Source organism: Gloeophyllum trabeum, assembly GCF_000344685.1.
Source record: "Gloeophyllum trabeum ATCC 11539 unplaced genomic scaffold GLOTRscaffold_00022, whole genome shotgun sequence".
NCBI lineage: Eukaryota > Fungi > Basidiomycota > Agaricomycetes > Gloeophyllales > Gloeophyllaceae > Gloeophyllum > Gloeophyllum trabeum.
This window is the reverse complement of record NW_006920431.1, coordinates 89,073-116,517: the sequence shown is the minus strand read 5'-3', so window position 1 is coordinate 116,517 and position 27,445 is coordinate 89,073. Positions and strand designations below refer to the sequence as shown.

General features: G+C 55.2%; 8 protein-coding genes across 8 annotated transcripts; 2 read left to right on the top strand and 6 right to left on the bottom strand.

Moving 5' to 3' along the window:
* The first annotated feature begins 794 nt into the window (after positions 1 to 794).
* On the top strand, positions 795 to 1,776 carry GLOTRDRAFT_141547 (uncharacterized protein). Its single transcript, XM_007873007.1, has 4 exons — positions 795 to 963; positions 1,028 to 1,130; positions 1,185 to 1,622; positions 1,678 to 1,776. Exons 2-4 carry the CDS (start codon positions 1,056 to 1,058, stop codon positions 1,702 to 1,704), a joined length of 540 nt encoding a protein of 179 aa, XP_007871198.1. The 5' UTR covers positions 795 to 963; positions 1,028 to 1,055; the 3' UTR covers positions 1,705 to 1,776.
* Positions 1,777 to 2,359: 583 nt separating this feature from the next.
* Positions 2,360 to 4,487, bottom strand: GLOTRDRAFT_123601 (uncharacterized protein; the record flags this gene model as incomplete). The annotated part of the gene is made up of 2 exons (XM_007873006.1): positions 2,360 to 4,061; positions 4,231 to 4,487. 2 exons carry the CDS (start codon positions 4,485 to 4,487, stop codon positions 2,642 to 2,644), a joined length of 1,677 nt encoding a protein of 558 aa, XP_007871197.1. The 3' UTR covers positions 2,360 to 2,641.
* Positions 4,488 to 6,685: 2,198 nt separating this feature from the next.
* Positions 6,686 to 7,984, bottom strand: GLOTRDRAFT_97086 (uncharacterized protein; the record flags this gene model as incomplete). Its single annotated transcript, XM_007873005.1, has 4 exons — positions 6,686 to 6,966; positions 7,067 to 7,475; positions 7,539 to 7,848; positions 7,920 to 7,984. 4 exons carry the CDS (start codon positions 7,982 to 7,984, stop codon positions 6,686 to 6,688), a joined length of 1,065 nt encoding a protein of 354 aa, XP_007871196.1.
* A 595-nt stretch (positions 7,985 to 8,579) lies between these two features.
* On the bottom strand, positions 8,580 to 9,961 carry GLOTRDRAFT_141545 (mannitol dehydrogenase domain protein; the record flags this gene model as incomplete). The annotated part of the gene is made up of 1 exon (XM_007873004.1): positions 8,580 to 9,961. One exon carries the CDS (start codon positions 9,959 to 9,961, stop codon positions 8,720 to 8,722), a length of 1,242 nt encoding a protein of 413 aa, XP_007871195.1. The 3' UTR covers positions 8,580 to 8,719.
* Positions 9,962 to 10,958: 997 nt separating this feature from the next.
* On the top strand, positions 10,959 to 13,738 carry GLOTRDRAFT_141544 (MFS polyamine transporter). Its single transcript, XM_007873003.1, has 13 exons — positions 10,959 to 11,285; positions 11,341 to 11,513; positions 11,564 to 11,647; positions 11,698 to 11,789; positions 11,868 to 12,014; positions 12,069 to 12,132; positions 12,192 to 12,300; positions 12,354 to 12,466; positions 12,523 to 12,714; positions 12,773 to 12,867; positions 12,921 to 13,150; positions 13,207 to 13,522; positions 13,586 to 13,738. The coding sequence occupies exons 1-12, from the start codon at positions 11,008 to 11,010 to the stop codon at positions 13,268 to 13,270; spliced, it is 1,641 nt and encodes a 546-aa protein (XP_007871194.1). The 5' UTR covers positions 10,959 to 11,007; the 3' UTR covers positions 13,271 to 13,522; positions 13,586 to 13,738.
* GLOTRDRAFT_134026 (uncharacterized protein) lies at positions 13,467 to 15,317 on the bottom strand (the record flags this gene model as incomplete). Its single annotated transcript, XM_007873002.1, has 4 exons — positions 13,467 to 13,520; positions 13,933 to 14,475; positions 14,544 to 14,663; positions 14,727 to 15,317. The coding sequence occupies 4 exons, from the start codon at positions 15,315 to 15,317 to the stop codon at positions 13,467 to 13,469; spliced, it is 1,308 nt and encodes a 435-aa protein (XP_007871193.1).
* A 303-nt stretch (positions 15,318 to 15,620) lies between these two features.
* On the bottom strand, positions 15,621 to 16,954 carry GLOTRDRAFT_141542 (Arabinanase/levansucrase/invertase). Its single transcript, XM_007873001.1, has 3 exons — positions 16,503 to 16,954; positions 16,314 to 16,450; positions 15,621 to 16,257 (listed from the first exon to the last, which is right to left on the bottom strand). The coding sequence occupies exons 1-3, from the start codon at positions 16,791 to 16,793 to the stop codon at positions 15,717 to 15,719; spliced, it is 969 nt and encodes a 322-aa protein (XP_007871192.1). The 5' UTR covers positions 16,794 to 16,954; the 3' UTR covers positions 15,621 to 15,716.
* A 356-nt stretch (positions 16,955 to 17,310) lies between these two features.
* On the bottom strand, positions 17,311 to 20,245 carry GLOTRDRAFT_66980 (DUF255-domain-containing protein). The gene is made up of 9 exons (XM_007873000.1): positions 19,997 to 20,245; positions 19,831 to 19,936; positions 19,687 to 19,779; positions 19,484 to 19,630; positions 19,136 to 19,430; positions 18,960 to 19,089; positions 18,232 to 18,898; positions 17,983 to 18,182; positions 17,311 to 17,925 (listed from the first exon to the last, which is right to left on the bottom strand). The coding sequence occupies exons 1-9, from the start codon at positions 20,079 to 20,081 to the stop codon at positions 17,462 to 17,464; spliced, it is 2,187 nt and encodes a 728-aa protein (XP_007871191.1). The 5' UTR covers positions 20,082 to 20,245; the 3' UTR covers positions 17,311 to 17,461.
* Positions 20,246 to 27,445: the final 7,200 nt, after the last annotated feature.

Sequence of the window (27,445 nt, the reverse complement as noted above, 5' to 3'; positions counted from 1 at the left end):
TGTCGAAAACAGCGTGAAAGTACCAGGATAAGTATGTGGGCTCGAGAACTGGTTTTCCGCCCGCGAGGTAAGGCACTGGAATATCAATTACGAGCGCCTGTACACTGGCGCTGATGCGCTTGATCTTCAGGCTATACAGCTGTCTTGATGGTGATTGATGTCGTACCTCGAGCGATGATGTGAGACATACCTGACGCGGGACGGAACTTGGGGATGGTAGTCTCATGGCCAATGGCAGTTGGCGTTGATCCGCTTGCGAAATCACGAATATGCCGCTTTTTCTGAAAGCCGACGGCGCCTCAGTAACACATCACTTTTTCGAGTTGACGTTGACTGTCCTCTCTACATCGGAGCCTGAGTTCTATGATAACTAAGTATGCTAGGCGACTCAACTCCGAGTCTTAACGAAACCTCAGGCTGTAAGCTCGTCTTGTCCACGCCTCTGAGTGGTATGTCTGAACTCATTTTCATGCTGCGACGGTAAGATCATTCATTGCCATCAATACATCACAAACGTCCCCTGGTCTGTGATATCCATTCTCACTCCTTACCATAGACTGACCTATAATGTTGCGAGGCGCGAACGACCACGCGATCTAGCTCTGTCTTAGACAATATAAATTCCGATTTTTCAATCTTACCTCCGTGTGAAGGCGATGCACGTCGATCCAGTGTCCTCGCGACGAGGGCAACTCAGAGCGGCGGCGGAGAACCTCGGGTATGCCAACGTCGCAAAAGTGCCTGAGCGTCGCGAATATCCGCATCTCGGGCATGCGGTCAACCATCACGTACTCCGGGACAAGGGACAAGGGCCGGACAGGCGTTGCCTATAAAAGCGGGGTGCACACTCAGTTATACCCCAGGTGTCTGCGACTCCCTCATCCCTCACCCCTTACGAGCACTGCTCCAGAGTCTGTGACTCGACGTCTGCACGTTTAGCCTAGTTCATATAATCTAATACTGGTGAGCATCCGCGTAAGTCGTGCCAGCAGTTCCGCGAGGCTTACTTGGCGGTGCCGCATTCAAGGTCCATTCCTTCGTATTTTTCTTGAATAATGCAGCTCAGAATCCTCGGTGCCTTTGCCTTCCTCGCCCTTGCTGGTAATGTGGCGGCCTTGCCGGTAGCAGAGGTGAGCCGCTTCTCTCTAAGCTCCCATATCACAGCGATGAAGTGATGTTCGAAGCCCGCCCCATCGTTAGTCGTACTCGACGCTCGTGCAGTGACCGTCCACCCCACCTTCGCCGGAGACCTGAAAAGCATCGTAATTCCCGAACTCACCGCAGCTGATAGGAAAGACGCAAAGACTCTGAAGAAGGCTCAAGCGAAGATCGCGAAGAAGACCGCGCAGCAGAAGGTGATCGCGGGCCGCCAGCAGGCAGCGCTCGCGCGAGTTGAGACGGCTATCAACGCCGCGTCGTCGGCGCTGAAACTTTCTGGCTCGCTGAACGTCGACATCATCAACGATTTCCACACGTCGAGGTCCGACGAGGACTCACATGCGACGTTCAAGTTCAAGGCGCCGATCTGTGCCCCCGAGTGCACCGGGCACGCGTACAACCCTAAAGCCAAGGATGGCCAGGTCGCGAGGATATTCAGCGCTGCACACAATTCCATATTTGGAGTGAGTGGAATGACCACGATCTGCAGCTTTCCGCACTGATCTTGGTATCCTGCAGGGCGAGCCTCGGAAGGGGATCCTTTAAGTTATTCACTCGCGAGTTAGATACACCTAAATATTGTAGCATACACATTCGTGCAAGTCAAACGTCACAGACTCTTTGGCCCTGGACAGAGGAAGGTACCAGTGCAACACAGGTGAGGATCGCCGTCGGCCCGATGTCTTTATGGTCATCCCTCCAGTGGTCTTGCATTGGACCAGTGCGTGAGTAAGCGGGAAGAAATGGTCAGAGAGCGGAGTAAGTCGGCGTTGCTCTCCAGTCTCGGCCAGAAGACCGGGTTGTAAATTGCGGATGAGGGGCGCCTGCAGGATGAGGACAAGGACAGGAGGTACTCCCGATACTCAAGGTAGGATGCTAGTGACTCTGCTATCCAGGATTTCTGATGGGAGTCCGACCAGAGGCATGATAGAAGCCGAAAGCCAAACGTGTACAATCGCTTCGCCCCAGTAGTAAGTAGGAAGTACTTCTCAAAGAGGACGCTGCCGCACTACCTAGGCACGGCACTGAGGACTCTGCGTCAGCTACGAAATGCCAGAGAATTCTGGGCAGCAGATGGAAGCGAACAATTCAAATAAATAGTCCCAACCGGCAACAGACCAACCATCGTGGTATCTGAGGACGCAGAATTCGGAGGACTTCAAGTGTGAACCGGGCAAACTATTGTTGGGTGATGTTACTTCAAGTTTGTTCTTCTATAAGTTTGGCTCTCGACTCTTGTCTTCAGTTCGGTATATCATCCCCGACATCATGGCGGGATATCGAACAGAGGAGGTCATACAAGCTTAGTACTACACGTTACAGCATAAAATAGTATAGACATTGCGAGCGTCGTCATGGAACAGGAAAGCGATAACGGTCATTAAAACATACATGGTCATGACGAAATGCCAACCAGCACAGAAATCAACCCAGAAGAACATATGAGAACCGAATGGTATCCAGAGCAACCCGGGAGGAACGTTCATAGATTGAGGCTCGCCCGCTTCAGAGCGCGCAGGGTGACATTCACCCCTGAGTAATCTTCCAGCCAGACGCCGCGCGCGCTGCACCGCTTGATCACCTTGCCCCAGAAGCTGACGATGCGGCTCTCGGGGTGGCACGAGCGCATGCGGTGGCTCTCCTCGCTCAAATCGCGCACGTACCGCAGGCGCGGGAACGCCTCCTTGCGCAGGAGACTCGACAGCTGCTCGAGCAGCGGGAAGAATGGCGCGTCGTCCGCGGTGGACGTCGCCCACGGGAGCGCGGCGTCGTTGCGCAGGCGCGCGTCCATGTCGCGGATGCCAATGAACTCGAGCGTCGGGTGCGTCGGGAGGAGCACGTGCGGCGCGATCCAGTCGGGCGTCTGCCAATGCCATTCGGCGTCCGCGGAGCAGATGAACTCTTGCAGGTTCGGGCACCACTCCGCCAGCCGGATGGTCTGCGGGTTCGCGGCGTGCTGGGGGCGCGCGAGCACGTACTCCTCGACAAGCGATGATGAGTGCCCGAGCTCGAGCTGCTTGATCTTTGGCCCGTGCTGCTCGAAGAAGGCGGAGAACCCGCTGCCGGCGTAACTGTAGTCTGCGGAGACGACCGAAAGGTTCGTGAGTTGCGGCATGTCCCAAGCGGCGAGCACCGCGAAGGTGACGTTGTCGAGGCTGACTTTGAGCGAGCGGAGGTTGGGGAGCGAAACGTACACGGCGGTGTGATGGAGAGACTGCGGGAGGATGGCAGAGAAGTTGGGGGAGCAGGAGGAGAGCTCGAAGTATTCGAGGTGGATCGTGGGTCGACTCACGAGCGGGCACATGTCGAGGTGGAAAGGGGTATCGTCGTATGTCGTCCACGATAGTCGTCGCAGCTTGTTATTCGGATGTGCGAGTAGCGAGAAGATCTTGTCCGGTGAGCACTTGGGGTCGGGTGCCTCCTCGTATCGATTTCGCTGTATGGACTGGTGGTCGGTGAATATGATGAGCTGTGGTGAATACGTCACGATCGTCCTCAGGTCCGCGGGGAGACACCGCTCAAGGATGGATGTTTGTATATGTAGACGGTGGATGAAGCGACCGCAAGTTTCGCCGCGCGCCATATCTTGTAGCAGTAGCGTATGTGCGAGTGCCTTGGCCTGACCTGCGCGGCTGATCCAAACGAACTCGTATAAGTATTGCCGGACCCAAACGTTCCAGCTCTTGCTGACGAGCGACAGGGTCAGCTTGTTTTGCATGCACTTGCAGTAGTCCTTCCGGCGGAAGGAAGGCGAGTCGAGGAATGATAATTCTTGTGAAGGGTCGAGAGGGTCGTATGTCATGGCTGTTGCTTCCCGGAGGATACAAAGCCACACTTCGGGAGGAAGGCGGAGTGCATCGATTCTATTAGCTTCACGAGAGGCTACGCGCGACATAGTACGTCTAGTGAAGTGAACAGGTAAGTAAACATTCAGACAAGATAGGTGCAATTGAGAGAGGTACAGGGGGGATTGAGGAACAAGAAATCGCAAGCGCGCCGGTGGCTATGATAGAGCTGCCAGCGCCGTACCGCGCGTCTATTGACTAGACGAGTGCAAGACGATCGGCCCACGTCATGACACGGGTATACAGAGCTACAAACGCGGCTAGCTCTCCAAGATGCGCGTAATCTAGAGGGATGATCCCGTTACGCAGCTTGGGATATAACCGACACGAATATTCCCTCAAGAAGGGGTATATTTGCGTCGCCCCTAGCCAGTACGCTGCGGCGTGAACTCTGAGAACCGGTACGCTGAGTGTCCATTGGAAGAAAGGTTGAAGTCCCACAACGTATATTGGGGGTACGCTCAGCCCGAACACATCTTCCATGGAAGATCCACCCAAGCACTCTAACGTACCCACAGCCTAAAAGGGATCGACAAGGTACTGCCTCGACATGGACATCCGCTACCCGACTCCTACTCCTAACTCGCGAATGTTGGTTCGGGAGCGGGTGCAACACGATTATGCTCTCTGCACGAGATAGTATACCCGTGTTACCGCCATGTGAAGTAGGAGAGATCTAATCCCAGCTGCGAACTCAGTGGTCTGCGAAAGCTAGCGAAAGGAATCTCTCCTGGCCCCGCAATAATAGCAAGACCCGACTCGCCCGTGTTAGCTCCTAGTCTCGCAGCTCAACCACCGAGGATCCTCGGAACAGCATGGCACGACTCTGAAGCTGCGCGAAGCAGGCGCTTCGCGAGACCGCCACACCCCCTCGCCCTCGGCATCGCAGAAGCACGGATCTCGGGCTTCAGCCTGGCGAGCAAGGCCGGACACGCAGCAACACACGCAACGCGTCCATACTGAGGTCTAGACGCGAAGGGGACAAAAGACAGCTAAGCGAGAACCTTCCGCACCTTATGTTGGTTATCCTTGGAGACTTCCGTGTGATGGAGAGCCAAGCCCTGCACAGGCGCGACTTGAGCTTCTGTGCGCGCGGTTTGCCTGCATTCGCGCAGGCGCTGGCGTCGTCGTTCGGGCAGCGCAGGTTGGGGGTGACGAAGGGCATGTTGGCGGGGGACGCAGGTGAGAGGGGTGAGACGAAAACGCGGGGTAGACTTGTATAATATTTTGCCAGCGTAGGCGCTGTGGGCGGCTCGATACGAAATGGGCAAATGTTCCCACAGTTATAACGGTGGACCCACGTGGCCCTCCATGGCTACTCCGGTACAGCAGGACCCCTGAAAATACCGATAGATGCCGACTTGATTTTGTCATGTCCGGACTTTTTTTGGCGGCCCCCCGCCTTTATGTCCGGATAAAATACCGGCATCGGCCAAGGTCGGATCCATGTCCGGACTATTGCCCCGGCCTCTAGGAAACAGCAAAAATCACCCATTGTAGTCCACAAATCATTCTAGACACTAGATACTAGGGTGTAGGTATGAAAACCTGAAATGTGCATAGCCTGAGGTAGAAAGTTCAATAGATAACGGAAGAGCCTTCGGGCTTGAGATCTCCAGCATGCAAAGGCAAGACGTGGCAGGCAAATGAGTGATTCGGCAGGCATTGAGCATTGCCAGGGTCTGAGAGACAGCGCGAAATACCCGCCCGTTCATGGCTTCGTAGCCCTGGACGGCGAGATACGATACCGCCGCGATATTGGATTTCAGCGTGATATTAAAAACTGTATAATTCCGTGCAAATAATGGGTTCACGACTACAGGGGAGGCATGTCTATCCTTATTCGGTGAGAAATACCATACCGGGTCATGATAGTGTACTAGTCGCGACGAAGTGGCGGGCTGCTGACCATGTCCGGACTACAACCGGCCTCACTGCTGGGGTGCCGTTGGTGTCCGGACTAAAAAACCGGGTTGGCCGGCTGAGACCCCTACTTACGTCCGGACTGGCACCGGCGTCCCTCGCCCAAGGCGCTTTTTTTGTCCGGACTGGCACCGGCATCTATCGGTATTTTCAGGGGTCCTGGTACAGCCTCCTTCGAGCATTTCTGCGCTGGAGGTTCGGTACCTTCAAACGACGATGCAGCCTGGGCGTCAAGATGGCCAGATTTAAACGTATCGATACGTGGTGTACGGACGTTCTTTCATTTACTGTTCTTCTTCCGTGAAGCTTAAATCCTCTTGTTCTCCGATTCACCGCTACTTTCAGAGATAGTCCTGGTAATTTCAGTAAACCCGCTTTTGGCGTTCGGTATGTTATTTTCCACTGCGAACCAGTGTGCACGAAACGTTTGTGAGTCAAATCAATCTATCACCACCTCCGTGATTATGATTCAGTCTTTGCAAGATGAGTCGACTGATACCCAGAATCTATGTATATATGGTTCCGATACCCCCAGATAGCGGGCCTTCTAACTTTGCCTTGCTCAAGCGCCAGAGGTCCATATCAGTCTCTTGCATTGACTATCCCGATCTAGGCCGTCCTTTTCTGCTATATGGGGAGTTCGGAATGTCCAAAGTGCATCTGTCCGTTTGGCTGTGGTACTTCTGGTTGTTTCTCCGGCAGCTGCCTTCAAGCGCCCGGTGGCTAGCTTGAATACCGCGAGTGAATGTCTTTCAATATCATCCAGGTACGCCGTCGAAACTCGCAATCATGACATAGTGGTACACATGGTCGTGCTTGCCACAGTTTCCCATGAAGTAACGTGGTCTGTTGAGCTCCCGGTAAAATTGGATGGGTCTTTGCAATGCGACCCGCCGATACGCAGCGATTCTGACCCGTGGGATGTCTCTCCAGTTATACGTCCGTTTCGAGACCGTGTACCCACACTTCATTGGACAGGCGCTACGCTCTGGGTGAGTTGCTTTCCCGAGGATCAATACACGCCCATCCTTCCGGCCATCTGCGTGTGGTGTATTATTCCTAGCCTGATATCTCTTGTACTATGATATTGCGCTATTCCTGTGTTCGTGCTCGCAGGTATGTGCGTTCTCGGTGCTCACAGTAGCCGGAATCATTCCGTCCCGCGACTATTGAGCCGCGCTGTTCCCGCGTACAGAGTATGCAAGCTACTCGCAGGACAATACCCATTGCGATCTTTCCCGATCGGCGTTGGCCTACGGGAGCTTGCCGCTTTACTCTGGACATCCCTTGTGTTAAGCGTATGCCGATGCACTGAATGGTATCCGGCCGCGGACGCGGCTTCCTGGTCACCTCCCTGTTTGCTAATGATTCTTCTCTCACTAGAATTATATGAGCGCTTTGATCGTGTATGCCGAGCTGTACACGGCCAGCAGTAGGTCCGATGGCCTCGGCTCTCGGATGATTCGGGCATCTCTCTATATTGCCGCCCCTTCCCCCGTCACCTTCTGCTGATTTGAGTGTTGCTGCCATCTTCCGACCCACACATACCTGACGTGAACACACTTCGGTGATCTGGCGTCGCATGACGAAGCTGTTTACTGAGCGGCTCACCGTTCCAATTTGGCCCTTCGGGACGTCATCCCCACCCTCACGTCTCTTAGCGTCCTTCCGACTGTTTCGCTTTTCTTGATTACCATCCAATGACTGGATCGTCATCCGGGAGAGGCTTCTGCACCCAAAACCTCTGGCTCCGTAGCAAGACTGCATGCTGTCTGACGGGGACTTCCCAAACTTATCAAGTCTCAACTGGGATATTCCGACGGTTGCCACTATTTTTCGGAACCCTACCGCTGCGATGAACCTAGGCAATCTTGTGACCATGAACTTATGGAGCCAGATACCGTATGTTTGCTGGCAGCTCCTGATGACAAATCCGAGGTTATGATGAGCGCACCGTGGAAGGTGCATCTGATGGAGGGGATAAGGGCACACCTGTCCCTCTCTTCGGTCGAGCTTGCGGAGGTAGCGCCCCGCTTGACAGACTTGGACTTGGTCATAGACGAGTCTCACTTTGATTCGGTGGGTAATTTCCCTACTACGATGCTCTCTATCCTGTACCGATGCCCCGACCTTGCCAGGGACCGCACAAACACTGCAGCGCGCTCGCGCGTTTTCCTCGCTTGGATATCCTCGCCTGGCTTTATTATCCTTATGGATGTGACCCTCATCCAACCACCGACGCTCGCGACCCTTCCGTGATCTGTCGTCTGCCTCGGGTCTGTCCAGAGCTCAGACATCCGCTGGGAATACACGGGCACAGCTATCATCACGAGGGACGGAGGTGGCATCCGGTGGGTTCACATGTACAAAGGGCTTAACAAGTCGACGGAGCCTGTATTTTGATCCGTCGAGAAGGCGTATCATGCTTAGGTATGCATGTCAAGCTACGCATGGGTCAGAGGGTACGCTCTGACTTTAGTGCACTTCGTCCGAAGCCAACCTAGCCAACCAACTTCGATTTGTCAATGTGAGTGGACTGCTGCCTACATTCGGAGTAGTGGGTACCGCCGAAGTTATAGGTACTCAGTGCGCGGAGAATCTGTATTGCCTTCGGGCGATGTACGCTCAGGCATCCTACACTATAGAGTCCATATTATACACTGGGTTATGAGTAGTCTACACATGAGTACATCAGCGGGGCCGCAGACGACGGCCCGCCGGAGACCAAGATATACATGTCTTGTACACGTCGTCGAGCTAAAAGTCATTCCATCGGCACAACATAGCACACTCTAGTTTGGCTGCCTCCATTTGCTGAGTTCCTCATAGCTCTTGAGGATGATCTCGTGCTCCGGGCTCCCCTCCTCGAAGCCCGTGATCTCCTCGACGGTCTTGGTGATCCCCTTATCCTTGATCTTCTGCCGGAGTTCTACACTCTGCGGATCATCCTTGATGTCATATAGGAACGCCGCCGCAATGCCCCGTAAGAGATCCGAGACGGGGATCTGATACTCCTTCGCCATATACACCGGCCCGAGCAATCTATCCTCCCTCCCGAGCTTGCGTAGCGGCTGTCTGCCGACGCGGTTCACGTCATCCTTGAGGTTAGGGTTCTCGAACCGCGTAAGCGTCTTCTCGATATACTCACGGTGCTCCTCCTCATCGAACCCGTGCCTGCGGATGAGCGCGAAGCCGGACTCTTCGAGGGCGCCCTTGACGATGTCGCGGATCTGCGGGTCCCTGATCGCCTGGTCGACGGTCCTGTAGCCCTTGAGGTAGCCGAGGTAGGCGGTGATGGCGTGCCCGCAGTTGAGCGTGAAGAGCTTGCGGTGGATGTAGCCCTCGAGGTCCTGCGTGAGCTTCATCCCGGCGAGCGGCATGTGCACGTCGTCGTCGCGCTTGAGCGCGCGCTCGTCGACGACCCACTCGTAGAAATCCTCGACGCCGACGTCGAGCGGATTGTTGCTCCCGTCGAGGCCGTCGGCGGGCGGGACGATGCGGTCGACGGAGCAGTTGGCCCAGCCGACGTGCGCGTCCGCCCAGGCTCTGTCGTCGTCCGGAAGGTGCTGCATGACGAGGTCCTTGAGGAGCGTGGTCTGGTTGACCATGTTCTCGCAGGCGATGACGTTGAGCACGCCGCGCTCGCCAATCGCGCGCCGCCGGCCTTGGAGGCCTTGCGCGATGGCGGGCGCGATCTTGGCGAGGACGGGGGGCCCGACGGCGGTGGTGACAATCTGCATGGCCGGGTCCTCGAACTCCTTGATCACGTCGTCCATGTGCGTGGTGAGCACGCCGGACACGGAGTCGACGGACTCGCGGCGCTGCTTCTTCTTCTCCTGGCCGTCATCAAGAGCCGCCGCGGAGGCGTTGTCGAGGATGTGGACTTGGTAGGAGTGCTTCGTGTTGAGCTCGTCGATGATGTGGGCGTCGACGTCGGCGAAGACGACGTGGTAGCCAGACTGGACGAGGAGGGGCCCGATGAACCCGCGCCCGATGTTGCCCGCGCCAAAGTGGATCGCCTTTTTGTGCGGCATCGTCGTCATTGACGGTGGTCAGAGCTTAGTCGACGCTGTGGGCAGCATCGATGGGAGCGCGGGCCATATCGAGTAGTGCAGGTTATGCTATTGGCTCCGAAGTCAGGGGCAAGTTGACGTCGCGATTCCTCCTGTGGCAGTGTCTCGCTCGTGGCGACTCGATCGACTCGCGAGTCTGTCGCAGACTTTCGGAGTCCTTGCTGTGTTCACCGTCGCAATTTCCTGCGCACAGTAGTAGAAACTCGAGTCGACTCACAAAATTACAGCTGAATCCAATGTCTGCGCCATGTTAGACCAGCGAAAGTCCAAGATTAGACTCCAAGACACCGAGAATGCAACGCTCGATCCATGGAGTTTGTGTCTCCTCCGAGGGTATGCCGTTGATTCATGCGAACCGTGCTGCGTGACCACAGTCAGTCCGACGCAAGGCGCTCCTACTTACGTCGTCTTGTCATCGGGGTTCGTCATACAGAAAATTCGCTTTCGCGGCAGACTGGCATTGCGAACTTGTCATATACATAGCAGTAGGTCGAGAACGGAGCCACCTGTAGAGAAATGACTCCCTTGCGCCATATCCAAGCATTCGCTGCCGAGCGAAGCGACGCAATGGACACTCGACGCCTGACAAAGACCGAAAAAGTCGCTGGTTCCGTGAGAAAGAGCGAGGTGCAGCGGACATCCGAGCTGCGATCCAGAAATACTTAGTCTGTCGCTGTCTGTCGGCAAGCACAAAATCCCTCTGGGGCTCTCGTGTACCGAGACAGCCTGTGTTCCGCAACCTTGTGGCTCTCCAGCGGCTGCAAAAGACGCGGTCGTCATCATTTCCGTCATGTCGAGGATGCCCAAAGAGGAAACAGTGATAGAGTTGCCGGCGGTAAGTGCTGAGCCGACGGTCGCGGCATCGGTTCTGTGGCCTCGGCACGCGCGGCAGAGGATGTCAGTGTCATCCTTGGAGAGTCAGCGCGGACCATCACATGCCTATATACACCTCCCGTATGTTTGCTTTCCCCCCGCGTTTCCCCCACTAACGTGCTTTGTTTACGACTATGACACGATTTATGAACGACGACAGCACACGCGCCCCGAACACCGACTCGTTTGACCAAGGCCCGAGGTCCGAGTCTGCGACGCTGAGGGATGAGGCTAGGGAGGCGTTCGATAGCACCGCGGTCGACGTACCGCTCGATAAGGAGGATGTGCGGCCAAAGGTGGAGAAGCCGCCGAGTACAGCAGAAGGGGGGAGGGAAGGCGACGGGGAGGAGGATGGCTCGAATGAAATAGTAATCGACTGGGACGGGCCAGACGATCCGCAGAATCCACGAAAGTGAGCGTCCGATTCGAGTCCATACTACCAGCGCTAATTAACGATGCGGCCGAAGCTGGTCATACAAGCGCAAGTGGGGCGCGACATTTATCGTGTCCGCGTTCACGTTCATCAGCCCAGTGTCCTCGTCCATGGTTGCACCCGCGACGAGACAAATCGCGTCCCAATTCGGGATCACGAGCCAGGTTATCGAAGCGATGACCACCTCCATCTTCGTGCTCGCGTATGGTAAGCGTCTGCACCCTCACGCGAGAGCGCGTCACTGACCTCAGTTGCAGCCATCGGCCCGCTATTCCTGGGTCCCCTCAGCGAAATATTCGGACGGTCAAGAGTTCTGCAGCTCGCGAATATGTGGTACCTTGGTGAGCACGCCACGTCATTTTCGGGCCGCTGGATCTTATCCTGCTCTCAGTATGGAACCTCGTCTGTGGCTTCGCCCAAAACACAGGCCAACTCATCGCTTTTCGATTCCTCGCGGGCCTTGGAGGAAGCGCGCCTCTATCCGTAAGCATACTTCCTCTGTCTTCCGGGACAAAGTCCACATTTGTTCCAGCAGAAGTTGACGAGGCCGACTGAACATAGATCGGTGGAGGCGTGCTAGGTGATCTTTGGGCCGTGCAGGAGCGTGGGCAGGCGATTGCGTTGTACTCCCTCGCGCCGCTTCTAGGTCCCGTCGTTGGACCGGTCGCGGGCGCGTGGATTGCGGAGCGGAGCACTTGGCGATGGGTCGTAAGTCCCTTTCCCAAACACTTCCTGCAATCAGCACTCACCGTCGCCTGTTAGTTCTGGTCGACAACAATCGTCGACGGCATCATCCAATGCTTCGGCTTGCTCTACCTCCGCGAGAGTAAGTCCTTCACCGCTGAAAGACCCTACCAGCTTGTTGGCTAAACTACATGATCATAGCCTATGCACCCATTCTTCTTGGGCAGAAGGCCAGCCGCATCAGGAAGGAGATGGACATCGAGAAAGGCGGGCGGGACGTGCGTACGGTGTATGACACCGCGGACCGACAGTAAGCCTCATTTTCTGCGGCGTCGGAGTCATTTGACCAACCCGTACCCACAGCTGGAAGTCGATCTTCAAGCACTCGCTCACGCGGCCGTTCCTGCTTTTCGCATACGAGCCGATCATCCAGCTCTTGGGTATCTACATGGCCTTTATCTATGGGACCATGTATCGTAAGTCTGCTCTATTCTTCTAGAGACTGGGCTCCCATCTGAAATGCGTTCTCCAGTGTTCCTCACGACCATCCCGTCGATCTTCGAGGGCGTCTACGGTGAGCGTGTCGGCATCGCCGGGCTGCACTACATCGCGCTCGGCGTGGGCCTCACGGGTGCGTCGCAAATCAACGCGCGCTTGCTCGATCGGATATACGCGCATTTCATCAAGCGGAATGGCGGGCAGGGGAGGCCGGAGTATCGACTTCGTAAGTGTGCACCCACTCGTTGCGCCTGTCGATTGCGATTCTCACCACTCGCCTACAGCCTCGATGGTTCCCGGCACGATATTGCTGCCTGCTGGCCTGTTCATTGCAGGATGGACGGCGAGAAGGGATATTCATTGGATCGTTCCCGATATCGTGCGTGCTCTGCCCGCGCCTCAGACGTGGCAGCAATTGATATGTCTCTGCAGGGAATCGCCTTTATCGGCGCTGGTCAGATCCTCAACTTCCAGTCCATCCAGACATATGTCATCGATGCCTTCACGCTGCACGCCGCCTCCGCGCTTGCGGCCGTGTCGTGTCTACGATCGCTAGCTGGATTCGGCTTCCCCCTGTTCGCGCCCGCGATGTACAATGCGCTGGGCTTTGGGAAGGGCGACACGATTCTCGCATGTGCGGCAATTGTTATTGGATGTCCTGCGTAAGTAGCCTATCAGCTGCCAATCTTACACTTCCGAGGCTGATCCAACGACGTAGACCCTGGGTATTCTGGCATTTTGGCGAGCGGATACGGAAAGCGAGTCGTTACGCGCGCTCATGATTTTCTGGTATAAGTGCGGAGACTGGTCGGGGAAGGGAGGAGGAAGAGCTACGCATAGTTTGCATTGAACCATAGAATCTTGTCTAATATAACTCCACACGATGTAGCATAATAGCTCAAGTGAACCTTTTGGTGGATTTTCGGTGTCGTACTTAGTGCCGGCGTGATGAACTAAGCAATGTGGACTGGGATTTATCTATGTGTCCCCCTCACTCGGTGAGCATTCGGTGATGTAGTTCGTCAATGGGTTCTGTCGGGGGGCATTAGAGTTAGGTCTAGCATCCAGACCAAATGTGTACTTTGACACACACACCTCAGCGTGATAGACCTTTTCGTCCGCTCCAAATACAGGCTGCATGGACTCATACAAACCTCTGCAAACCCACCGAATGCCACTTTCTCCCCTCATGATTATGATTACACTGATTCCGCAACAGCGTATGTAAGTGAGATTCGGACAAGCCCGAGCCAACCGACAGACAACAGAAGCGTCGCCAACGTCATTGGGTGGATCACGCGGACCCCGCTGATATAGAGAATAATTCCATGAAAAAGTAGTCAAGGCAGGAAAATGTGCGAGTGCATTGCAGTGCTCGTCTGGTGCCTGGTAACGCGAGGTGTCGGTACAAGATAGCGTGATAAATGGTCATAATATTACTCACTGGATCAAAATCATCCTCAAATAGGTCGAGGTCCAACTCAGTCAGCTGGGGCGCCAGCCCAGCAAGCTTCAGCAAATAGGAAGGTTGATATGAGAGCAACTTGAGCGAGGAGATGGACGGCCGCATCTTTATCCCCTCGATCAGATGCGCTCTCCACAGAGCGAGCACTCTGTCCCACGGATCGCCGTTACGTTTTTCCAGCCGACACATATCCCGCAAATTTATACCCGCAATATTCCGGAGGTTCTGTGCAGCTGTGGGATTCTGAAGAATGGCCGCAGCCGTTCCGGCCTGATACTCGAGACTTGACAGATTTGGGAGGGCCCCATCGGAAAGCATGCAGTCTTCCAACGGTAATACAACTTGCGGGTGCGGAAGCTTGGCCTGCTCGAGGGCCGGATGGCGATTCAGAAATTGGGTAATGATCGCAAGGTAGCAGGTAAATCCAAACATTCGGATGGAGCTTAAGTTCGGCCAAGTACCATGCTGTAGCAACATATCGGCACTTTGGACAAGCAAGACGCCCACATCCATAGAGAGATTCTATGGCACAGAAAATGGGAGGAGATTAGATTGAGAGACATGTGAACTATTGTCGAGCTGCACCTTACCTTGAGGTGAGGACAATCGACCAGCATCTGATACATAGGGGTCAGGTCTACCGAGGAACCATCCCGCTCCGGTCCATCCGCGCGGAAGGTGAAGGATGTCACACCTCGCAAGGACCAGAACTAAGTTGATTCAGCAAGCATACAATAACACAAGTTATGGCGTGTATGCCCACTGGCACGTACCGACGGTGATTCAACAATAAATGGCAACTCGAAGGAGGTGACACCCGGCCACGGCGCCGGCAGTAGGTCTACGATATCTATTTCGTCGACGTTTCCTAGCTCATTTATAGTCCGCCAAAGGTCCCATTCTCCCTTACTTTCAGGAGAATAGTATCGGAACCATCGGAATCTTCGCAAATTGACCATGCGCTTCAACGCCGATATCAGCGCCCTTTCGTCTTTGCGAAGCTCTTCAATGCTTGAGTATTTGACCAGCCATGTATCGGGCTCCCGCCGATACTGTTCTGGTACGCGCTCTTGCACCGGAACGTCCTCGTTCACGAGATAGGCATTTACATCGTCTCCATAAAAATCGTGTAGGATAGTCAGGGAGTGGACCAGATGAGCTTTTAAGTTATCAGGATCGCTCAATCGCGACCACAGGGCAGGGCTTTGTAATCGACTGCGTATATCGAAATATTGCAGAGGCCCACGAGAAGCGATTTCATACAGGTACTTGCATGACAAGGCGAGGGACACAACGTCCTGGCGGCCAGGACAGGAGCAAGCGATCTGGTAAAGCGTTTCGGGCGGGAGGTGGATGAGCAACATTTGATCAAATCGAGGCTGAGAGTGGCAGTAAGGGTGCGGCGGATATGTTGTTCTGAGGTTGCTTGCCTCTGGTGGTGGTAGATTGAATTGAGGAGTGGTGGCCAGTGGCGTCACGGCATCGGCGAGTCGACGGCGACTCGGGTGCCACTCCGAGTTGCGAAACGATATCAACAGCTGCAAACTGTGCCTTGCTCGCGAGTTGTGGAAAACAATAATCTACGAAATAGTACAGGAGTGTTATGAACTCACACAGTTACCGGCTGAGGACTCGACGCCCGCGCTTCGATGCTGCCCAACATCACTGGCAGATGGAGTTGACCAGAGCGACACCATGTATAACAAAGGATCATATACACAATAGCTCCCTGAGAGATAACCGTGCTACGTGATACTAGCCGCTCAAATGTTAACGGTGTGCCCACTGATCGAGATTGACGCCGTCCACATCTGACGGGTGTCAACGGTTGTGCCCTGGTCCGCGTGGAAGACGAGCTTCGTGCCGTCGGGGTTAACATCTGCCCCGCCCGGGCTGTACAACTGGGAGAACGGGTTACCGGTGATCATCAGCCACGGTCCTTTGGTATACGGGCCCGTCACGCTCGTTGCCGTAGCGTAGGCAATATCGTACAGACTCCCGGAGTAGCAGTTGCTGCTGAAGAAGAGGACGTACACGCCCTCAGACGTGCGCACGAGGGAGGGCGCTTCGACGAGCGGCCCGTCGTTATCGTCGCGGTCTAGGATCTGAATCGCGCTAGACCCCGACGCGTAGGCCGTGCCGGCTGCGTTTAGCTTGCGGATCATGATGGGTGTGGGGACGATGGGCGCGACGCCGTTGTTGCAGTTCCCACCATGACCGATGTTGTTCCCGTCGACTTTCCAGACGAGATAGAGCGAGCCATCGGCGTCGTAGAACGCATCCGGGTCTATCGCACCCCCTTGTCTATCGTCCACCGTCAGTATACGAACTTGTAGACATGGGTGATCGATACGACTTACGAGATTGGGCACTCGAGTGCGGTCGCCTGGGGTTGGAAGGGACCCTGGGGATTCGACGCCGTGGCAACTCCGATGCAATGGAAGCCCGGATTCGCCTTAGATTCCCCAGCATAGTACAGAACGTACGAGCCGTCCTTCTATCTGATCCGTCAGTGTCTGTAATAAAGTGGGACTGAGCAGAACACGTACCAACTGTATAACGTCAGGCGCCCACACGCCTCCCGACGACCAGGCGCCAACGCTCGGCAGCGCGTCCGTCGACACGGGCGACCAATGCACGAAGTCGGAAGATGTCTGCATCGGGACATTCTTACCGCCAGAAGTGGTGGAATAGGCGTACCAGGTGCCGCCAACCTGGAGAATGCTGGGGTCGGGGAAGTTGGAAGTGATCACTGGCCCCGTAATAGCACGCTTGTGGAGCGATGGGCTTGCACCGGCGAGCAGCGCGAGGAGGGGGAGAAGGAGGGCGGCGGCAAACATGACCGGATTGCAGCGGGAAATGGACGTCGCCAGCACCCGGAACACCTGCTTTATAATTGCTGTTGGATCAGATATGCTTGGGTAACAGGAAGAATGAGCCGCGAGCAGTAGCACTACTCGCAGATCATGCTTCGCAAACCTAACACAGAAATTGGGCGCGCTGGGTTAAGGACTGCTTGACACAGTAAGTCATCCCATGTGGATTTCGAGCACTGTACCTTTCGGACGCGTAATTCCCGGATTGCACACGTACGTTGTCACACGGAGAAAGACCGCAATGGTCGTGGTCTTTGGTCCAACGACTCCAGGGCGCATGCGGTGAGGGGCGCATGGTCGGAGATGCGAATCACGGGTCCCCGGAAGCCTTTTGACTCAAAAAAGTTGGCGCATGGCACACTGGATACCGCGGTTGGTTGTGCGCGACCTCCTTGACCACGGACGACCATTACAGAAAACGAGTGACGAATCAGGAATTCGGACAGATTCAGACGACTTCAGGACGCGGAATTTGTTTCGTAACACGGACTTTGCAGCCTGACTACATAGCAAATTTTAAAGCTACACAAGAACGTCTATACTATTCAACAACTCTGAGGGCATATTCATTGTGAATGACTATGATACATGGCTACAATACAATACATGTGCTTCAGTAACTTCCGTCATGCTCAGCAACTGCCCGCACTCTCGATCTCCTGCCTCAGATCTCCCGGCGTTTGCTGCTTAAGACCACATGTCCCAGCGTAGCACACCCGCCCCGTGACTTTATCTTCGGTCCCGACCGTCTCTTTCATGTACACCACGTCCGCCTCCCAACGACCGCCGCGCGCCGCCTTCACAAACTCCTCGATACCGGATGAGCCAGCGAGGATCACGGCCTTGATGCCTCGGTCACGTAGCAGCACGCTCGAGAGCATGTCGGGGACGGCAGTCGGATGGCCTTCGAGCATGGATGCGAAACTCGAGAGGAGCCTCGTCGCCCTCTTATCGTACTCCTCGACAAAGTCGAAGGAGCCAGACGTCGGTGTCTTGAGACCTAGATGCTCGGGAGAGGTGGCGTGCATTATCGCGTCGAGAGTGATGAGGTTGTGAAGGGCCGTACTGTTCGCTGACGGCTCCGCTCCGTCTTGGTCTTGGTGAGTGCGTGAATACGGGGTTTGAAGCTGTCAATGGCAAATTGGAGACCTACCGTCCTTCAACCGCATGATCTTCGTCCCACTCTGCATCCCGACGCTCGAGCTCGTAAAGTACCCGCCGCCCTCTTGGTCCCAGAACAGGGCGTCTTGCTTCGCTTGCAAGTCGACAGCCAGCTGTAAGTACTTCGGCTCAAACCGGACTTGATAGAGCGCGAGCAGGAAGGATATAATCTGCGCGTAGTCGTCGACAACGCTGGAACGCAAGGTAGGTCTCGCATGAAGCAGTAAAGCACAAGACGCACCCTTCGACGTCCGATCCGTACACTCTCCTCAACCTCCCATCCGAGAGCACCATATCCCTCTCTATAAAACTCACCAAGTCTGTCGCCATCTCGTACCACCTCGCCGCGTTCCCCTCATCCACCCCGCGCTCCCCAACAACTCTCGCTGCCCACGCCAGCGCCCGCCCCATCATCCCATTCCACGCGGCGACGATCTTCTCGTCCCGATGCGGTCGCGGGCGCTCCCTGTCTCTCACCTCCCGCAGCTTTTGCCTCCCCTCGCGCAGGATCTCCTCGACGTCTCGGAGCGTCAGCCCCGGGTGCTCCATCACGCACTCACGGTGCGAGTCCTCGATGCTCCCGCGCTCCATCAGGATGTTCTTGCCTTTCAGCTCGCCGTGCGGGTCGTGCGACGGATCGACATTGCCGTCGGGCGAGACGGAGTAGTGGAATCTGAAGACGGCGGAGGGGCGCCCCGCGCCGAGGATGTTGTCGATCTCGGCGGCGGTCCATACCCAGAATGCGCCTTCCTCTTTCTTCGTGGATGTCGGGGTCGGAAGGGATTCGGCGTCTTCTGCGGCGTAGAAGGCTTTATGCGAGGGGGAGTAGAGATCACGCGCGGAGTATTCGAGGATGTCGAATACGTTGTCGAGGTAGAGCGTGTCTGACGTAATAGTGTATTGGCGCACTGTGCGGGAGTAACAGGGGAATCAGTTATACGAGCGAATTGCACGGAATGATAAGCTTACGAAATGCAAGCGTCAACTGCGCTTGATCGTATAGCATCTTCTCGAAGTGCGGTACGTGCCATTTCGCGTCGACGCTGTACCTATGGAACCCGTTGCCGACGTGATCGTGGATACCACCGCGCGATATTTTCTACGAGAATCAGTGAACGAACTCAATGCAATCGAGGAAAACGTACCGTGAGCGTGAAACCAGCCATTCCAATCGGCTTCTCCACGTCGTGTCCATCGTCGCCTTCCAGAAAGCCCTTCGTATGCAGAAAGGAGAAGATCGGCGCGGTAGGGAACTTCGGTGCGCCGCCGAATCCTCCGTGGACGCGGTCGAACCTGCGGCGGAACGCTTTCAGGCCGTCCTCGACGCACGTCTTGACGTCGATCGGAGATTCGGGTGCTGATGGAGCGCTGAGCTGGTCGGATAGAAGGGAATGGAGTTTCGAAGCGGACTCAAGCACGGAGGAGCGGGAATTGTGCCATCTTGGGCCAGCGCAAGTGAGAATAGTTCGTACGAGGAGAGAATAGAGACGTACTTATCATCGATTTGCTCAAGAATCGAGACTAGAGCGCCTGGTGGGAAGTATGTGCCGCCGAAGAAAGGTTTGAGGTCTGGAGTGAGGAAAACGGACATGGGCCAACCGCCATGTCCCGTTGTCGCCTGTACGAACATCATGTATATCCTAGGAGAGCGGGCTGTCAGCACAGATACAAATGGTTATAAGGGGAGACAACGTACCTGTCGATGTCTGGGAGCACCTCTCTATCCACCTTGATATTGACGCAGACGTCGTTCATCACCTTTGCGACCGTCTCGTCTTCGAAGCTCTCTCTACGGAATGTAAGCAATGTACGACGTGATCGGCGGAAGATACGAACTCACCGTTCCATGACGTGACACCATCTACAGGTGGAATAGCCAACCGAGAGGAAGATCGGCTTGTCCTCTTTCTTCGCCTTCTCGAACGCCTCTGGACCCCATGGGTACCCTGTATTCGCCGTGCGACGCGTTCGTCAGAAATCCTTGCCGCTACAAACTCGATACGTACAGTCTACCGGGTTATGCTGATGTTGTAAAAGGTACGGAGACGTCTCGTTTGAAAGCCTGTTCGTATGCTTCGGTCTGTCCGTCATGGCTTCCTTCGTAAGCGATGAAGTAGAAAACGCTCGATACGTCTTGTTCGCGAGAGTGTTGGGGGGAGATGAAAGTCGCGGACGACAACGGTCGATGGCAGGTCGTAGTCGGTAGGTAGAAGAAACAAGTCTAGCGGTTTGTACGCGCCATAGGACCAGCCTACATGCAGACATGGACGGAGGGCACAAACTCAGTCCGGGGAATGCCCTGACATCATCATATCGCTCGGCAACTGGGCACAGGAATAATTATGTCCCGGGAGTCCGGTAGCCTCGTGTTGACCCGGTGGCGCGTCACCGGGTGACCCTCCCACGCCTAGCGGGCGCCTCCCGGTGCCCTCGGTATACACTCGTCGGTGACCTCTGTTTTAGCGGGTGTACATCGAGCGGACGGGTGCCGCTTTTGTTAATTCTATCCTTTCACGGCCTCGTCACTCTTTCCGTCTGACAGGAGTGGTCCAGGACCTGCAACCGGTCCTGGACAGTCCAGTGGTCCACGAGAGGCGCTGAAGTAAGCGCTCTTCCCGGCCGTCCGGCGTGCAATGCCCCAAGCGTCGAATCTAGCCGGAGTAAGTTGATCAAATCTGGTAGATTTCGATACCCGGATCTGGTTGAAAGCCAGGGCGTTCATGCAGGTGTGTAAGTCCTCGTCACCTGTCGATGCACTCTCACACTGATCCGTACGTCCCTTCAGCTGCTCGACATCCCTTCGCGCCGCTTGGCCGCTCTCGCTGCCGCAATCGTATCAACAGCCCTGCTGGTCGGACACGTACCAGCGACAGGGACGCGAAACGGCTTGCATGCCGTTTCCCATTCTCTCTCATTGCTGTATGTCCTTATCACCTTTCCATGCAATCTCGTGCTAATGCCCGTCCCCTTCAACAAAGACTGGACGGATAGACGTCGCGCAAGCGATGTCCTGGCTTTGCCTGTGCTTCTCGTACCCACTCTCGTCCCCACTCTCGTCCCCACTCTCGTCCTTACGGACCTCTGGCTTCGCCCTCAACGACAACAAGACTGGTCTATGCACGCCAAGCGGGGCCACAAGTCGATGATCACATTGCCATGTCCAGGGTGCATGTGCCGCCCCTCTGTTCCATCGCCGAGGCGTCGGGTCTGCGACGACGGGCCACATTGACGCGCCGGGAGCAGAGTCATCTCTGCTCAGCCATCCTCGACTCTCGAGGACGGTGCTGGCTGTCTGATGACTCACCAGCGAACACCGGATGTATAGATGCTGTGCGACCGGCGTCCTCTCTGTCGTCTTTGTAGTTCCGCGCTTCAACTCCTAACCACCGGCGCTATCTTTTGCGAGCAAAATTGGGACGTACTGCATTGCCGTGAGCGACGCTCCACCCTCCCCTCTCGTAGCGACGACTAAAGGGCTCTCTCGATCCCTCCCCTGTCACATCCGCCGCTTCATGACTCTGAAAGTCTTGACACTTTTGCTGTACCCAGCCCACAAAGACGGGACGTATCGCTGTCCTGCGAGCGATGGTCGCTCGCACACTCCTCCCTCCCGCTGTGGACTCTGTCTCCGGTGCTATCATGCTTTGCACATCTGCAGCTTCACGGGTCTGCAAGTCTCTCGATGTCGGCACTTTCTCCCGAAGGCCCAGGTGAGCAAAGATGGGGTATACCTTCGTCCCACGAGCGACGCACCCTCGTCCGGCGAAGATGCTCACGCACTCCTTTTCTTCCTGCGGTAGACTCCAGAGCCGTCTCCTGTCGACCTCAAAGCTCACTTGATGCTTGTACGGTCGGCCCCGTCTCCGGTCGGCCCCGTCTCCTAACACCCTCGTTCAGCAAAGATGGGACGTACGGCCGTCTCGCAAGCGACTCTCGCGTTCTCTCCATCTCTCAGCCAACTGTGCAAGGCTCCTCGCTGTCTCTGCTTTTCCCGCTGTCCATCGATTTGTCAAAGCAGTCGGTCAGCAAAGATACGACGCATCTGCGTCCCGCGAGCGATGCTCACACACCCCCTTCCATCCAGCATCCCCTTGGTGTCCCCGCTGTCCTGTCTGTCGACTCCAGAGCTCGTTGTCTTCCGCGGGCCCGGTCAGCAAGGATGGGACGTACCTTTGTCCTGTGAGCGACGCTCGCGTGCTCGCCGCCCTCGACATCACTGCCTTCCCGGAAGCCGTCGGTCAGCAAAGACGGGACACATCTTTGTCCCGCGAGCGACGCTCGCCATCTCCGCTGTCTCACAGGATGCTCCACCACACGTCTTTGTCCCTCGCGCACTCTGGCTCTCGACTTGTCCACTGTACCAGCTCTCTCCGAAGCACGTACTTGACAAAGACGGGATGTATCGGCTTTCCCAGAGCGGTGTCAGCACTGCGGCGGTGGCCCCAGTGCTCCCGACGGGAATGAAGATGGGATGCATCAAGGACCTGCGGGCGGCGCCGGTAGAGTCCCCGCCGCTCCCGGTAGTTTGGATGTCTCCCCTTCTCGGGCTACCCGAGCGGGGGTCGTCGCGCTGTCCCGTACCGGCAATGTGGTGGTCAAGTACTTTGGTGCGGCATCGCGAACGCAGGTGCGCCGGAGTTTCCAGCGTGACTTGTCGAAGCGGGCGGAGGAGGAGTGTGGCGGTGGTCGGGTTGGGTGATATAGGGACGGATCGAAAGCGGGGGAGTGGGTGAGCCGGAATTCGACAAGATGTGTTGGATGATATAGGGACGGATGGAAAGTGGGCGAGCGGGGGAATGGAAAGGCGTGGGCGAGCAGAGGAGTGGAAAGGTGCAGGTGGGCAGAGGACTGGAAAGGTGCGTGTTTCGCGATTACTGGAGGGATGCGCACCTGTGGACCTATTCCCTCCTTCCCAGCTAGCTTCCCTCGCTTCAGCTTCATATTGGGCGTGTGCACGTTGGTTGGTCTGGCGCCACGAAGACAGTTGGTCAACCCAGGGGTGCCTTCGGTGGGGTGAGGACTTTGTCGAGCAGGACAAGTACTACGCACCCCCCCTTGTATGTTTTTCCTCTCCACTTATGCTATCTCTCCCTGACAATCTCCCAGTGTCCTACACCCGGCCCCGCGGCTGCGCTTTTCGGTCCCGCGTCTACCCAGCCCGATGAAGATTGTCACAGCCGCTACAACCCGGGGACGATGAGAGTAGTCCAGCGCACCCGTCCCCCTCCCGTACTCCATCCCGCCCTGTACATGGCACACCCGATCGGCATGAACCGATGGCTCACGTGCATTCGACAACTAATCGCGCGGGGAGTAAACATCCACAACAAGGCCAATCATCGTGGCACTCTAGCGCGTGCAATTGACCCTTGTCGCAAAGCTCGATGGCTCCAACACGAAGAAGGGAGTCAACGCGCGATGACGGTGGTCTTGCCCGGGACGGGAATGTGCGACAACTGCAGTCTCAACTGAGAGGGGAGTCGATGCAGGTGTCAACGCCTGTTGTGACAGCCATTGCCGATGAGCCACTCTTGTCTTTCATTAGCGGAACTAAATTCAGGATCAACAGGAGATACCATTGCATGTAACATTTAAATGACCAGTACTGTAGATTAAGCTAAAGTCCTAAGAATATAGCAATAACAGAACATTGTGACTAGAAATCCTAATATGATGCAGCTGCTTGCATGACCTCCTGATGGCCCTTCCCTTTGTCACGCTGAAGATACTCAGAGAACTTACGGTGCGTATACGATCCGTATTTCTCTGCAAGGAACTGCAGTGCCCGCTGCGTGCCCCAGAGAGGCTTCCTACTGAGCTCCTCAATGAGCCGTATGATCTTATCCCGACGCGCCTTCTCCGTCTTCAAGGTCTTGTCGTTTCGCCGCCATTTTGCGTCCCAGCCTTCATTGAGCTCTCTAACCGAGAGGAAGCCACCAAGTCCCTCCGACCACTCCAGCCAGACATCCTTGATGCTGCTGGCAGGTTGGTACCTATAGAACGGACACCAGTCCCCCTTCACCCATTCCCACTGATGCTTCACTAGCCGATTGTAGCTGTATTTTGCAACCAGTGTATCCCACTTCGCCCGCTGTACAGAAGTATCTTCCATACTACTCGTACCAGGACCAGGTGACTGGGGAGTGGCTCTATGGATAGCCGAAGGTGGTATGGAGATGGGCTGCTCAAGAGAGAGAGAAGGCGGCTTGTCAGAGGACCCAGCAGGAGACAATGTCGAGGCCGCAGTAATGGGAGCCAGAGCACCAGAGGGGGACATGGAGGTGCCGAAATTGAAAATGTGACTGGCTCCTGAAATATGTATCACTGGTGGACTGGCGGGAGATTGCTGTGGTGGTGCAACTGCCAGGTACTGAGACGTAATCGCGGACAGAGGAGTGATCTGCGCAGACGCAGAAATGGGCCGCTCAATAGGTATCGGAGGTGCTGCTAAGCCATCACAGTACAATCAGCATGGAACAGTTCAGCTTGATAGGAACGGCCTTACCACTACTCCGTTTCACCCTTGTCTGAGCAGAGCCGCTTTCAAGTGCCTCATGCATAAGACGCATCTCCTGCTGCAATGCCATCATCTGCATCTCATGGCGTTGCTCCACCTGTTTCTGCTGAAGGTTGAAATTGGTGACAACTCCAGTGATGCTATCACCGAGTGTCTTAGGCAGGCTACAAACAGCCACACTCGCAGCCTCCTGCGCAGCCTGAATACGAGAGGGAGCTCCTGCTGCAAAATCATGGAATAGCTTTGAGTTGAATGGTGAATATTTGAAAATCGGGAGATTGGGTTCGCGCGAGTACAAGAGTGCACCATCTTGCAGAACAACTCGTCGGAGGTAGCGGAGCAATTGCAGGAACTGTTTGAGAGCCATGTCCGTGGCCTTCTTCCCATGTGCTTGTAGACGTGCTTCATAGGCTGCCTCCTGATCCTCCACCCATGGGAACAGCTGTTTCGTGAGCTCTGGCGGAGGGTCTGTTGATTTCAGTTTATTGATCAGTGTCAGGAACTCCGAGTCAAAGTAATTGGGTACATACCAAGCGAGTCTCGTGGGAGGCAGTAGACCTCAAATCGTCGTGCGCTGAACGCTGCAGCCCCAAGCAGCGCATCTGCCGGAAACGTGCGTTCATAGCACTGCCGGAAGGAGCCGCTTTCCTGCCACCCACCGAGCGCCTTTGTCCCACTGACACTAGCACCATGATGGCGGGCATTCTGGGCAGCATAGCTTCGTGTCGCATGAGTAACCTTCTGGATATCAACATCGTTCGCCTGGTGCATTAGTCGAACACGCTCGTTATGGTCTGTCTCAAGCATTAGGTCCTTATATTACAAAGATAGTTACTGCAGTACTTACTGTCATATGACATGGCCTTGTCATTTGATCTTGCCCAGAAAACATGATATTCATACCATGCTCGGTACCCATATTCGCCAAAGTCCGGCCTTGCAAAGTCAGGTGCAAACTCAGGGAGCCCATGCTGACAAATGTGGAACTGTGCAAACAACATGAAGCCGAGCGCGCCAAACGGACAGAGCTCGACAAGCCGGTGGCAAAGACATCCATGCTCATCAACTCGGCCGTTCTGATTATGCTTCGCATTGTCAGCCAATGCAGCAAGTACCTGCTCTCATGTTAGCAGGGCTGAAGTCATGATCCTGTGCTCAGTACTTACCGGGATCTTGCTATCAAGGTCAAAGTCATCTATTGACAGCTCCGACAAGAAAAGATCAGACCATAGCAACATGCGGGAGCTTTCACCGCGGAACGCAGTTGCAGCTCCGATCAATAGCATCGCGCGATCACGCAGTGCAGCAAAGATCTTGCGCGGTGACGTAAAACTGCACATGCACCACCTAGCGCACTTCCGCAGCTCTGCGGTTGTATATGTATCTAAGTAAACAATGGCACCATTTAGTATCATGCCGATAAAAGACGAGGAAACACGTACCAGCTGATGTCCCCGCTGCTTTCAATGCTTGCGACTTCGTGATGCGAAGGGGCTCGTTTGACTTCGCAGCCTGCTCCAACGTGCGAACCCGATTGTCCTGCCGCAGAGGAACTTGTGCTTCGGGGATAGCCTTGTGTAGGTGATGATTGTTGGCTCGATAATCTTCTAGCGCAGAGATCACGCCTGATATGTGAGACTTGCCGAGCGAGGAGCCAGTGACAGTCTCAGAGCTACCAGCCGTATACTAGTGGCAGTAGCTCATCAATTCATCAATTGAAATTAGATGCCACTGCACACGTACCTTCTCCCGCGTCATCTCGAACTCCAGGAATAACACAACTTTAGATGCCGTGACCGGCAGTGCTGATATCGTACGCCACGTCGAATCCCGTTCGAGACGCGCAGCCTGATCGTTCGCCCACCATTCGAGATACTTCGTAACAAGGCGATCAGACTTTTGTCCCGTTTGTTTCCCTTTCCGACCCTTTTCAATATGTTTGGCACGAATGCCGTGTGCTTCGGCATCCATGACATCCATAGATCGCTTCATCGCAGGGGAAATCGAATCTGTGGGAAACTATGAAGTCCATGAGAAACATTCCCTTATAACTTTGGTGTCGACTCACAGTACTGACAGACGTGTACATAGTACCATTTATCGAGCTAGAACAAACTGTAGGAGGTGGAGTAGAAGCACGGATTGAATCAAAGTTTATTGCTGAGCCGCTCCGGGATAGGGGACTGGTACTGCCAGGGCTCAAAGTCTGAAAATCTATGATAAACTCCGAGCCTGCGACCATGGAACTACTCATAAATGGGTCGGGCTCCGAAAAGGAATCTATCCTAGCCACGGTATTGCCAGCGCGAGAATCTAAACGCCTGCGTTTTGCGGCGAGCGGGGAAGGGGGCTCATATGATATGAAGCGCTGAGTTGACAGTGTTCCGAGATTCATAACTGTCTTGTTTGAGAAATCAGACAAGAGCCACGTCAAATGAATAAAGACAGACCTCACCTCGAGAGCCTTTAGGATCGTGATAGAGTAAATATTAACAAGCTAATAGACTGGCACAACCTGTTCAATTAGGACATGATGAGCATATTATAACAGTAGGACATCCGAACCGCCTAGTCTGCTTCAAATCTCTGCAAACCATGGATAACTCACCTTCCGAGCGCAGACTGCAGCCGCAACGGATAGCAAGACCGACCGGCGCCGACGAGACCAACTAAACAACACCAACGAGACCGACCGACGATGCCGACGAGACCGACCAAACGATGCCAACGAGACCGACCAAACGATGCCAACGAGACCAGCGTATAGCCTGGTCTCATGTCAGCGAGCGAGGTCGTCCACAGAGGCATGTCAGACATACCAGTCTGTAGATGACCGCTTATCGCTGGTGTCTTCGTCGACGACGCTCAAGGACGCCTGGGTCCTCGTGTCTCCCGGGTCGAGTCTTTATACTCCGCACACTGGCAGCGGAGCTGGTGT